The sequence below is a fragment of the Amphiura filiformis genome, chromosome 10, assembly GCF_039555335.1.
Source record: "Amphiura filiformis chromosome 10, Afil_fr2py, whole genome shotgun sequence".
NCBI classification, from domain to species: domain Eukaryota; kingdom Metazoa; phylum Echinodermata; class Ophiuroidea; order Amphilepidida; family Amphiuridae; genus Amphiura; species Amphiura filiformis.
Window position 1 is genome coordinate 15,761,584 of NC_092637.1, and position 13,152 is coordinate 15,774,735.

The following is a 13,152-nucleotide window of genomic DNA, read 5'->3' on the forward strand; positions in this document are numbered from 1 at the left end:
ACCGTTGGCTTCCCTTACAGCAGCCACGCAGCGTCTCATGCTCCTAATGAAGCGTCGAATGTTACCTTGCTCAACCCTGTTCCACTCGTTGATAACGATGCGACGCAATCCCACCAGAGTTGTATCTGCCTTTATCTTCTTGTTGACTCGTCTCTTGTGCTGATCCCAAAGGTTCTCCAAGGGGTTAAGATCAGGGCTTCTGGAGGGCCACTCTCAAGTGTCTCAATTTCTTCTGCTTCCAGGAATGCAGCTGTAATCATGACCTGTTTTGAATCCCATTTCCAAATCCATCTCTCAAAACGTAAATGTTTTAGTACCCACTCACCTTTGTCTTTGATCATTTCATCTGCACAATAAGCAAAGGATTATCCAACATGCATCAATTAAAATGCTTTAAATTAAAACTGAAAAGGCGGGAATAATGAAACCGTCTTGGATCAGTGTATGAGCTCTAAAACCATTGAATAGGCTTCTTTGCAATTTTCATTTTTCGACCTTGTGTTACTTAAACATTCATATCTTTTCTCAGAAGTGTCGTAGGGTAGTGATTGAGGTGTCAAAATGCGCAGGACAATCTCCCGCATGCGATTATTTAAGAAACGAACAAAATTGGTTGCTAAATTTTAATAGTGGGTAAATTTCCTAACCATAAAGAAACTTTTTTTGCGTAGTTTATTCATCGTCAAAATTGCATTTGCAGATGATCTTATTAATACCCTACTTGATTGGTTCAAAATTGGATACACTATTCATTTTTGCCAATCGGCAGGTTAAAGCCCGCGATGACGAAGGTTCGCTCATTCGTCTGCAATGTCAAAAATAAGGTTCGCTATGTCGAATATGAACTAAGGTACTATGCTGACTCTATAAACCCTAGACCTAACTCTAGCACTATAACTCTAAACATAGTAATAGCCTCAGTGGCGGATTTAATCTGTCAGCAAGTAGTTGCTGACCGGGCCCCTTTACTATCTTGACCTTTGGGCGCCTTCTTTTTAAATAATGTTTACCGCGAGACGATGCAGTGGGACATTTGGGCCCCAGGAGTCCAAATGTAAATAACATATGAAACATAAATGTTGGCAGTACATATAGAGGCCCAAATGTAATACATGGCCTCATATCTATCGTCTAAGTTTGACATTTGCAAGGGCACGAAGGTAAACTACGTATGTTTGTAGTTACTAATTAAATAGGCAATGATAGTCTCTTTATTTTGGCCTTTGGTTTAGACTGATAAGTCATTATTATCTTAAGTGACCAAATGCTTATTTCTCACAACGCTGAACAATTGGCACAATTTAAGGTTATACGATGTATTGTTGGTCGAAGCAGCATACCCTTAACATTGCGAGAAGCTTTCGACATAATGGGGTTTTTGAAAACCAACTCAAATGAATTACGCATGTTTGAATGTAATGATAAAGTACGTAATAAATAGTATGTTATCAATATGCTTGCCTTTGTACATGAGTTACATGTAAACTGGGGAGTTATTATCTACTAGTACTTTGATAACCACATGCTTAGTTCACATAACTCATGACTAAATCGTAGTCAGAATATTAAACTAATAATATATAATAAAATATAAACGATGTAAATGTAAAAGAGGTCTTGTATTAGTTTGGGTGGAAAGGCGTTTTTATTCAAGTGATATTGATATTTGAAGTTTTTGAATAATGTCGGCATTTGTCGATGTGATACTATTATTGATTTTGCTGCATGACACAAAATAAGGATATTTGACATTCACGTACCCCTCAATAATCGTCACTCCCATGTGCAACATCTACAATTGATGACATGAGCGAAAGAAGACCGTAAGTCCACCTGGCCCCTCAACATGTATACACTAAAGTTGCGTATAGTTTCGTATAGTTTGGTAATGTTTTATACATGTTCAGGGGCCAAAACAAATCTTTCACAACCTTTCATGATACTCTAAGTTAAACGATACTGTTATTACCTTTACATACAGAAAATGGAGGAAGTCCTCGGATCTGACAAAAGTAAGTTAATCACATCCTGAAGATTCCTGGACAAACTTGTGGTCCAGGACTGTTTTAAAATAATATATATATTTCAAACCTGGGGCCAGCTATTCATTATTATGTCCAACTTAATCAATCATTTGATTTATGCAAGTTTTTACTTATTTATTGGCATGTTTATTGATATAAACAATATATAATAGACAAGCCTTTAGCAAGTTTAAAGTATTATAAATAAGTCTCGAGCCCCGGCGACGCCATCGTGTTGTACCCTTGAGTAAGGTACTTTATCTCGATTACTCCTCTCCACCCAGGTGTATAAATGGGTACCGGCATTCTTTAATGCTGGGAAGGTAACAGACTCGCTGTGGAGGAGGTGTAGCGATCCTCCTACACAACATTACATGAAGGAGTCTGTCCCAATCGCCAATGAAAGAGAGATGGGCACTCCGTTTACTGTTTATATACAGGTTCGCCTCCTTTACCTTTACCTTTTACTACATACACATGCTGTGTATCGCGCGTCTGCGTAATAACCGGCAAATTCAAAATACAGTACTGTCAAGGTTTTCAGAGGTAAACGTGGCAAAGGCCGGGGACTTTAATTATTTATTAAAACATGAAATGAGATCAGATTGAAATAGTAATAAAATAGCAAATAAAAGGTCTGATATCATTGTGAATCTGTTATTTTCTATCATTCTTATCTTTCTTGTTTGGTTGAAACTTTAACACAGTTAAAGAGCTTCTTGAACACAAGGAGTACAAGGAAGAAATAGTAATGCACGAGTATAAAGGAGTGATATTTCCATTGGACACAATTAAGCCATCGGTGCTGCAAGCTTTGGAAACGTGGGAAGCCCGACCAGAGGATGTATTTGTTGTTTCCTATGCCAAAGCAGGTAGATAAACCATTTAGTATTCCTCTTTCTTCTCAAACTTTTATGGGAAAACTCAAACTTTGTTGGGATTCCCATGTCTTCTTTAGGGTAGGTGCCATTTAATATCCCTCTTCTTTCGCCCCTTTCTTCTCTGTCAATTCATTTCCTTCCTTCAATTCCTGTCCTTCACCTTTCGACTTCCTCTTATATTCTTTGTTTCCTGTTCCCCTCCCTTCACCACCTAAACCCCATGCAGCGTATTGCTGCATGCTGCACTACTCCGCACTCCTTCTACTCATAGTATATGAATTAGCTCTTCTTTATGAGTAGGGTACCTTCGCGATTCATCAGTGTTAACACGTTAGCCTTTTTCTCCTCACAATACATCGTTGTGATTTCTTGCTTACTGACCACGGTTGTTCTATGGCATGTAGAACTGTGGCCATTTTAAAGCAAAGTTGAACACTGATGTCGCTATTTATCTTTAATATTGCTTGCATCTTTACAAGGGATAGACACTTGAAAATGGCATTAAAACATCATAAAAATTGATAGCATATAGAAAAATATGAAAAGTTTTATAAAGAAAAGAATATATGTGTGTATTAGTGTGATAGCTGTTGGTATTGTTAAGATCTAGAATTGAAAAAAATGTTTTGTTAGATATAATTAATAAATGATTATATCAAACAACCGTGTGACGAATAGAGAATATATTTACCTAGGTACGAATAATAATGAAGCTGTATTACCTGATCACACAATCAATCACTGAGTGATGAACGACTGACAGCTTTGGTCACGAAGAAATGAACTTTACCAAAACATGCACTTTCTGTGTATACAGGGTGTCCCTGAAAGTATTGTATCGTCGTTTGGGTATTTTAACGATAGAGCTAAACATATATAACTAAATAACTAGTATGGTTGAGGAATGCATCAGCTTTTTTGAATTTTGACAATTGATCACACCGTTCGTGAAATATAAGAATTTTACGAAATCCCCTCATTTTCACACATTTCCACGGATTCAAATATCAATCGATGATCTGTATTCGGAGTGCTAATGACTGCGCATCATTAGCGTTTGAGGCGTGTATTGTCTGGAACGGGCTGAAAATGAGGTAGTTTCGTAAAATTCATTTATTTCACAAACGGAGCGGTCATTGGTCAAATTCCAAAAATATCTGATAGCTGATGTATTTCTCAACCACATCGGTTATTTAGTTATGTTTGGTTTATGCGTTAAAATACCCAAAAACACCCAAAATACCCCAAAACTTCAGGTTCTGACGATACAGTTATTTCAGAGTCACCCTGTATCATATTCATTGAGTCCATAATTTTGATATATTTTCTTCTAGTATTTTCTTTACTGTTTGAGTATCATATCGTCATGAATCAGATGACAATAAACCAATAGAGTTACGTAACGTTGTCACACTGTTTGAATTGCGAAGCCGTTTTGGGCATAGCTACTCCGTAGTCCACTTGCCCATTGTCATGATTGTGCATACTCTGGATATCGTATTTAAGCTTAAAACTCCGATTTAATTAATTTGTGCACAATTGATAGATTTTCACAACTGATCATCTTTTCAGTCACCGTACTCCCTCTGTATGTTAGCTTCCCAAGTGATTTTAACTCGTAATAAACTGGCAGATTCTAAAATTAGAATTGTTCAGTATTGAAGTGTCATTATAGTTATGCCATTATGATATGTTGCATTCAATAATATAAGCTTACGTATACTTTACTTTTACTGTCACAAATATAATATAAACTTTTTCATAACCATTTTATACTAGTATGTTGATGTAATAAATATCACTATATTTCGAGTTCAACTGAATGCGTTTGTCATGATTAATAACGTATTTTTATTTATCAAAAAATCGACTATGGCATAGTCCAGCATAGCCGTTACTTCTGCAAGTTATCTCACCGGTTAGGGACGGTCTTCAGAAATGCTTAAATCATAACCATATTATTTTAACTATTAGCTTCTTCTTTTGTACAAAACAGGAACAACTTGGATCCAAGAAGTAGTGTCAGCCATCGCTAACGGAGGAGATTTGGAGAAACTCAACAAGTCTCATACGTTCTTCCGGGTACCATTCATTGAAGCCACATTCTTTGCAGGATTAGATGTATGTTCTTGCTTACTAGTTGGTAAACTAGATCAACCACAAATAATTCAACAAAATTTAGATATTTTCCTTTTTAAATGAAGCATAATAGTACCAATGGCAAGTTGAGGTGTTGATAAAAAAGGTGACATGTGTTATTATGAATCATGATCAAAGGTGTTTACCAACAAATGTGAAGAAAAATATTTTGGGGGTAGGAGCAAGTGCCCCCTCGACCGCGCATTGCAGAAACTGGTGGTTTTAAGGATGGGGTTATTGAACAGAGTATTATAGTATGGATGGAATGTTATCCAGGTGTAGAGCAAAGTGATGCCATCAGCAAACTTTATACGACGCATAACCAGAATAATAAGTTAATTGACCATGGTACCGTATGTATAGCATCTGCATTACGGGTATACGAGGTATTATTGGTCGAAGCAGCCAAAAAAAGTCGATTTTCATTATCAGAATCAATATATTGCAAAAGTTCATTCTACAAATCATATACTTTGAAAACTTGCTTAATTTATTGCTGTTAATGAGTTATGTACGTTTTACAAAAGTGTTGTTGTTTCAGCCCTCTTTACAACATAACTCAAGAACCACAGGACTTATAAAAGTATTTCTGTGATATTTGAATTCTTCTACATGCTCGCTATGAATTGAGTAATGCAATTTTTGCTTAAGCTCACTACCATTGGCAAGATGCTGTGAACTACTTTTTTTCTGCTGCTTCGACCAACAATATATCGTATACAATAATGCACAATTTCATTCCATGAAAACAGGTTCCTGAAACGCATGAAATTGCTGATAAAATAAAATCCCCAAATCTCACCTGCCAGGGCATCTGCTACCACCAGACGTCTTCAAGAAGAAGGCAAGGATAGTATACGTTACCAGGAATCCCAAGGATATGTGTGTATCTTATTACTATTTTCATATTATGAACCCAACATTGCCAACACCGAAGTCCTGGAATGAGTTCTTTGACGATTTTTACTCCGGAAAAAGTAGGTATATAACTTGAATTTGCTTCCATGGTGTTACGTTTCCCACTGACTAACCTACTTTAAAGATATATGATTTGGGTGCAGATATATGTGTATATCTATTTTCATGTATATCATGTATATTAGGAACCCTACATTGTCAACACCAAAGTCCTGGAATGAATTCTTTGACGATTTCTACACGGGAAAAAGTAGGTTCTAGAATGGTATTTCGTTTTGGGTGTAGTTAATGTTTCCACTGCTCGTCCATATTAAATATGTGATGGCGAGGTGCATTGTTCTGTTGTTAATAATTCCTCACTAAATGTTAACCCAAAGTATTATGCTCAACGTAAATAATGTATAGGGCATGTGGCGTGGGTATGTGCCACAGCGGTGACATGCCTCTAGTCACTCAAATAAAAATATTTAAAAAAATCCGTTGCTTAAATGCATGTAATTAACTTTCATACTTCACAGTTATGTATGGCCCATGGTGGGAGCATTTTTTATTCTACTGGAATCTGCGACATGAACCGAATGTTCTCTTTGTAAAGTTTGAAGACATGAAAATGGTAACCATTATGTTTATAACATTATCATCAACCTTGATATAATATTTTTCATGAACATCGCATAAACAAATGCGATACTGCCCTACCATGACACAAAGAAGTAATGGACATTTTTTTTTCAAAAATGCTTTTTATGATTTAATCAGGTCTAAATACAAGTATCTTCCAGCTAATTAAAAATATGGCTGAGTTCAGGTCAGTGTCAAAAATTTTGGTTTTGTATATGAAAACTCCAAATTATCATTATCTACAAATCTGATGAATCTCTTCACAGTGGCTGAGTTATGTCTCTGAAAAGTCATAAAATCTCATGACAAATACTTGCTTCCTAAATTTTATACATACAAACTATAGGACACCAGTAGCGTAGCCAGCGGGTGGCAGGGGTGCAGACTGCCCCCTCGGACACCTAAAATGGGGACGAAGAAGCGGAAAAATAGGGACGAGAAGAAGGGGAGAAAGAAGGGGAAGGAGAGGGAGAAACAGAAGAGAAAGGGGGAGGAGAGGGAGAAAGAGAAGGGAAAGGGGTGGAAGGGGAGGGAAAAGAAAAGGGAAAGGGAGGAGAGGGAGAGTAAAAATAGGGACGATACTGATGTTTGCCACCCCGGACTGACAATGCTGGCTACGCGCCTGTAGGACACTCCACGAAAACCTGCAAAAAACACATCACTAAAGGAAGTAATGGACAGACAATTTGCCACATTTCGATGATTTTATGTAAATTAGTCACCATTGTTCAAAGTTAATTGTTACTATCTTACTAATTACAACTAATATCAGTACCTTAACATCAAATTGAATATATGAATACAAAAGCCACCCAAGTCCATACTTTGGCCAAATTGAAGTTAAGCATGGGAAAGTGTTGGTATACATAGGCCTGTCATATGTATGAAAGAACAACTCAAATTCATCCTCTGTGTCTATTGAGCATGTGAAAAATAGCATGTATGAAAGAATCAACCCAAGTCCATGATTTGAGTCTTGTAACACATTGATTGAAATAAAAGTCCACTTGTAACACATTCATTGCTGGAGAGTGACTTTTGAAAAAAAAATTCCAACATTATTGTCTTAGTATATGATTCAAAAAACCACCCAAGTCCAGAATTTAAAATGAACCCCACGAAGTCCCTGAAATGCTAATCGTCATACCTAATACAGTTTAACCCACCCATTTGCACGTACAACTTACCATATTGACCAGGTAAATCTAACTGAAGGAATTAAAATGATACACAGGTTTTTTTCAAAATCACTTCCCATGGACTTGGGTGGGTTTTGGATTCATGTATTCAATTATTGAATAAATTGCTCCAAATTGTATTTTTATCCCATATCTCTTAATAACATAACATTGTCCATTACTCCCTTTTGTTGTGGTAGGGCAGTATAGCCTATAAACCTTCACTATGTAACCCTTAGGGTGTTTATAGCGTGATTCCCGAAAAAAAAAAACATTTTTACACTGTAATAACCGGAACGTTGCCCTCTGTAGTTTGAACGTAGAAAGTTTACTATTATCAAATATTTATCAGCTAAGCATAACCCCTAACACTAATCATAATCCTAAAGGACATTCCTATTCCATGTCTTATGGTCTGTGTAATAAATATAAGCCCCGGGTGGAACAATAGGGGTGGCAAGCCGAAATGGGGGTTGGGGTGGGCAAGCAATTTATTGACAGATTGAAGGGGTTGAAGTGTTTGGGATACATTCGTGAGCTACCTTTTAAATAAAACGCTCTAAAACATGTAAAATGGCTTGGAAAAATAGTACGGAAAAACGTTTAAACATCAAAAATGTCAAGCTCGCCACGCTCGTACTATGTAGGCCATAATGTTTGCTAATAGGATTCACGAGGAGCTCACAATTATTACACATCCCCATCAAGCCCGCTTTTATGGAACATACACATTGTCTATATTGTTTCAATAATAGGATCTAAAAGCAGTAGTAGAAAGAGTATCCAAATTCATGGGCTATACAATATCTGACGACGTCATCAATGGTATCGTTGATCACTGTTCGTTTGCAAGCATGAAGAAAAACCCAATGACCAATCCAGACGGATTGTTTGATCAGGCTCATAAAAAATTGGATCAACAAAAGAAGGGAAATGCTTCTAAGGAGGGTGTCACCCTTGTGGAGCCTAAACAAGAGAAGATTTCATTTATGAGAAAAGGTTTGTATAGACACATTTCATAGAGGCAGATGGTGCATAATATGCTATTGGCTCCAAACCGAAAACCTTCTGGAGAACAGCTAGTTATGGTAACCATTTGGGAATTGAAATACAAAATTGTTGACTCTGGGTTGAAGGGTGAGGGCGCTTTTCAAAGTGGCTTCCAAATTGAAGTAATTATTTGATTTTTGATTTAATTTTCTTTGCAAATGAGGAATAATATTAGCTCAAGCCTACTTTTGTAAATGAAAAGCAATGGTAGAGGACGCTTTTTTTTTAATTCAAAATTGGTTTTAGCGTAAAACTTGCAGTTTTACACTATTTTGAACCATGAACGAGGCGAATGTTAACGGCCAGTAAGAAGAGACACACTCTCCGAGCACGACTATAATAGGACACACTGCAATACGCGTAATATTATTTACCCTCTTGCCTCTTGTCACATTAATCGCACAACAAAAGGCTCTCGTCAGTGAACATAGAATAGCTTCCTTTTACGCGCTACTAACCAATTAAGAGCCGTGGTGAGTTTGATTGACTTCAGACGCAAACTAATCTTTTTAATTCTGTCTCTGATTAGTCATTTACACTTGAAGAACGATTTACTTGAAATGTTTCATGAGTTAGACATAAATAAGGTTGATACGCAGAAAATATTGAATTGTCCCTTATACGCATGATATGCATATTAAAATGATTTTGACTTTATGTTATTAAGATAAACGAATCTCAGTGTTGTAGGTCTCGAGACCAGGTCTCGGTCTCGAGACCATCTCGAGACCTGATTTTGCAGTGTCTCGGTCTCGGATGTCAAGGTCTCGGTCTCGGAACTCAAACGTCTCGGTCGCAGACCTCAAAAGTCTCGGTCTCGAACGTTTTTTTGTTCAAATTTCTTGAAAAGTTGGTACAATGATGGGTTCCCTTTCAAATTCTCAGCGGCACACCCCTACCCAAACCAAACTTGAGTATCCCACGGGATTAAACCAAGGTCTCGATCTCGGCCTTGGTCTTGGAACTTAGAGGTCTCGGTCTCGGAAGGGGTGGTCTTGGTCTCGGAAGGTTTGGTCTCGGTCTCGATCTCGGATGGGCAGGTCTTGGTCTCGGTCTCGGTCTCGGTCTCGGTCTCGGACGTAGAGGTCTTGACTACAACACTGACGAATCTTGATCTTATCGTTTGCTTCTTTTATTTTTCTTTAATATAATAGGTAAAGTTGGCGACTGGAGAAATCACTTCACTGTGGCACAAAATGAAGCCTTTGACGCATTTGTTCACGAAAAGTTAGCTGGGAGTGGACTTTCATTTGATTTCTAAAATAAACCCCAGGTCCCGAACAACGTCAGGTGTACCTGAACATCATGGGTTGCCTACAAAGTCAAAATTAATAAGAATATTTGATTTAATATAAAACTACTACAATGGGATGCTTTTCCATAAAGGTTTTTCAGCTATGTCACGATTTAGGGGGAATTTAGTATGAGGTTTTCATTTCTAATATTTGTCCTCATAATACAATGAAAAACAAAAGCAATAGCATTACAAACCCTAATAAAACAAAGTCAAACATAAGAATAATTAAAAAGAGTAAAAATATATTTCTTTTGTTTTTCATTGTATTATGAGGAAAATTATAAGAATTGAAAATAAGCATCTAGAAAAAAGTTATTGTTAGGTTTGACTTTATTTTATTAGGATTTGTAAATATATTTCTTTTGTTTTTAATTGTATTATGAGGAAAATTATTAGAATTGAAAATAAGCATCTAAAAAAGTCATTCTTATGTTTGACTTTGTTTTATTAGGATATATAAATATATTTCTTTTGTTTTCATTGTATTATGAGGAAAATTATGAGAATTGAAAATGAGCATCTAGAAAAAGTTATTCTTATGTTTGACTTTGTTTTATTAGGGTTTGAAAATCTATTTCTTTTGTTTTACATTGTATTATGAGGAAAATGATTAGAATTGAAAATAAGCATCTAAAAAGTCATTCTTATGTTTGACTTTGTTTTATTAGAGAATGTAAATATATTTCTTTTGTTTTTCATTGTACTATGAGGAAAATTATGATAATTTAGATTTACAACCCCTTATAAAACAAAGTCAAACATACGAATAAATTCTTTCTAGATGCTTATTTTCAATTCTCAAAATTTTCCCCATAATACAATGAAAAACAAAAGTTAAACATAAAAATAATTAAAAAAGAATAAAAAATATTTCTTTTGTTTTTCATTGTATTATGAGAAAACTTATGAGAATTGAAAATAAGCATCTAGAAAAAAGTTATTGTTATGTTTGACTTTATTTTATTAGGATTTGTAAATATATTTCTTTTGTTTTTAATTGTATTATGAGGAAAATTATTAGAATTGAAAATAAGCATCTAAAAAGGTCATTCTTATGTTTGACTTTGTTTTATTAGGATATATAAATATATTTCTTTTGTTTTCATTGTATTATGAGGAAAATTATGAGAATTGAAAATGAGCATCTAGAAAAGTTATTCTTATGTTTGACTTTGTTTTATTAGGGTTTGAAAATCTATTTCTTTTGTTTTACATTGTATTATGAGGAAAATGATTAGAATTGAAAATAAGCATCTAAAAAAGTCATTCTTATGTTTGACTTTGTTTTATTAGAGAATGTAAATATATTTCTTTTGTTTTTCATTGTACTATGAGGAAAATTATGATAATTTAGATTTACAACCCCTTATAAAACAAAGTCAAACATACGAATAAATTCTTTCTAGATGCTTATTTTCAATTCTCACAATTTTCCTCATAATACAATGAAAAACAAAAGTTAAACATAAAAATAATTAAAAAAGAATAAAAAATATTTCTTTTGTTTTTAATTGTATTATGAGGAAAATGATTAGAATTGAAAATAAGCATCTAAAAAGTCATTCTTACGTTTGACTTTGTTTTATTAGGATATATAAATATATTTTTTCGTTTTCTTTTTATTATGAGGAAAATTATGAGAATTGAAAATGAGCATCTTGAAAAGTTATTCTTATGTTTGACTTTGTTTTATTAGGGTTTGAAAATCTGTTTCTTTTGTTTTACATTGTATTATGAGGAAAATGATTAGAATTGAAAATAAGCATCACGAAAAAAGTCATTCTTATGTTTGACTTTGTTTTATTAGGATCTGTAAATCCATTTCTTTTGTTTTTTATTGTATTATGAGGAAAATTATGAGAATTGAAAATAAGCATCTAGAAAAAGTTATTCTTATGTTTGACTTTGTTTTATAAGAATCTGTAAATATATTTCTTTTGTTTTTCATTGTATTATGAGGAAAATTATGAGAATTGACAATGAGCATCTAGAAAAGTCATTCTTATGTTTGACTTTGTTTTATTAGGATCTGTAAATATATTTCTTTTGTTTTTCATTGTATTATGAGGAAAATTATGAGAATTGAAAATAAGCATCTAGAAAAAAAGTCATTCTTATGTTTGACTTTGTTTTATTAGATAATGTATGTTTTTGATAAATATTTGTATTATATTTACGGTAGGCCTATATTAAAGTATCTTCCTGTTTTGAGCAAAAAAATACCAAGATTAAAACCATAGCGTATATGAATGTATTGGCCCACCACGATTTGGTTAAATTTTAATTAGTTTTTCTATTTGTAAACTTGTGAAAAAAACGCAACTATATCGTATGAAATAAAAATGTCAAGCTCAATCTACATCTGTAAAGGGCTGTGCAATAATTATTCCCCCCCTCTTTCCCAAAAATCCCCCCCCCTCTCGGCCTACCAAAATCGCTTGCCCCCCCCCCCTTGGCCCGCCAAAAATCTTTGCCCCCCCCCCTTGACCACGCCAAATTTTTGGGATCCCAATTTTCAAACCTTAAATTGTCTAGATATATGTTGCGAGCGCAGCGATCAGGAAAATTTGCATATTAAAGCATTTCCGTACTGTTTTCCTAAGCCTTTTTAAAGCGTGTTATTTAAAAGGCGCCCCATGAATGTGTGCCAAAATTGCTTGCCCCCCCCCCCTCGGCTTGCCAAAAATTGCCTGCCCCCCCCCCCTTTCGGCTCGCCAACAATTTCTTCCCCCCCCCCAATTTTACCCTCCCCCAGGGCTCATAATTATTGCACAGCCCCTAAGTTCTGTATGCATAACATATAAAATACCGTAAATACGTGTTCAATCAGGGATCTACACGAAGGGATAAGCATCCTAGACTGCTGCCCTTATTCGGAATATGTGTCCTAGGTCTAGACAATAGGCGAATTAGCGGCCATTTGTCTTCGACATGATTTTATTCACGTGTCTTTTTACTTTAGTACACCAATATATAAGTTAACAGGTTTACAATATTAAAATTATATTTTGAATATACAATATATTCTGTAGTAAATCGATCAA

The 13,152-nt window shown here is 35.1% G+C and overlaps 1 protein-coding gene across 1 annotated transcript; it reads left to right on the forward strand.

Moving 5' to 3' along the window:
• Positions 1-1,369: 1,369 nt before the first annotated feature.
• Positions 1,370-10,333, forward strand: LOC140161695 (sulfotransferase 1A3-like). Its single transcript, XM_072184996.1, has 8 exons — positions 1,370-1,426; positions 1,982-2,012; positions 2,732-2,896; positions 4,902-5,048; positions 5,839-6,021; positions 6,481-6,575; positions 8,517-8,760; positions 9,966-10,333. Exons 1-8 carry the CDS (start codon positions 1,370-1,372, stop codon positions 10,070-10,072), a joined length of 1,029 nt encoding a protein of 342 aa, XP_072041097.1. The 3' UTR covers positions 10,073-10,333.
• Positions 10,334-13,152: the final 2,819 nt, after the last annotated feature.

What these genes read in the sequence shown, in the direction of transcription:
- LOC140161695 (XM_072184996.1), top strand. Translation starts at nt 1,370, where the DNA reads ATGGGGTTTTTGAAAACCAACTCAAATGAATTACGCATGTTTGAATGT. An exon ending in TGTTTGAATGTAATGATAAA is followed by an intron (nt 1,427 to 1,981) that starts GTACGTAATAAA and finishes CTTTACATACAG; the next exon opens with AAAATGGAGGAAGTCCTCGG. An exon ending in AGTCCTCGGATCTGACAAAA is followed by an intron (nt 2,013 to 2,731) that starts GTAAGTTAATCA and finishes ACTTTAACACAG; the next exon opens with TTAAAGAGCTTCTTGAACAC.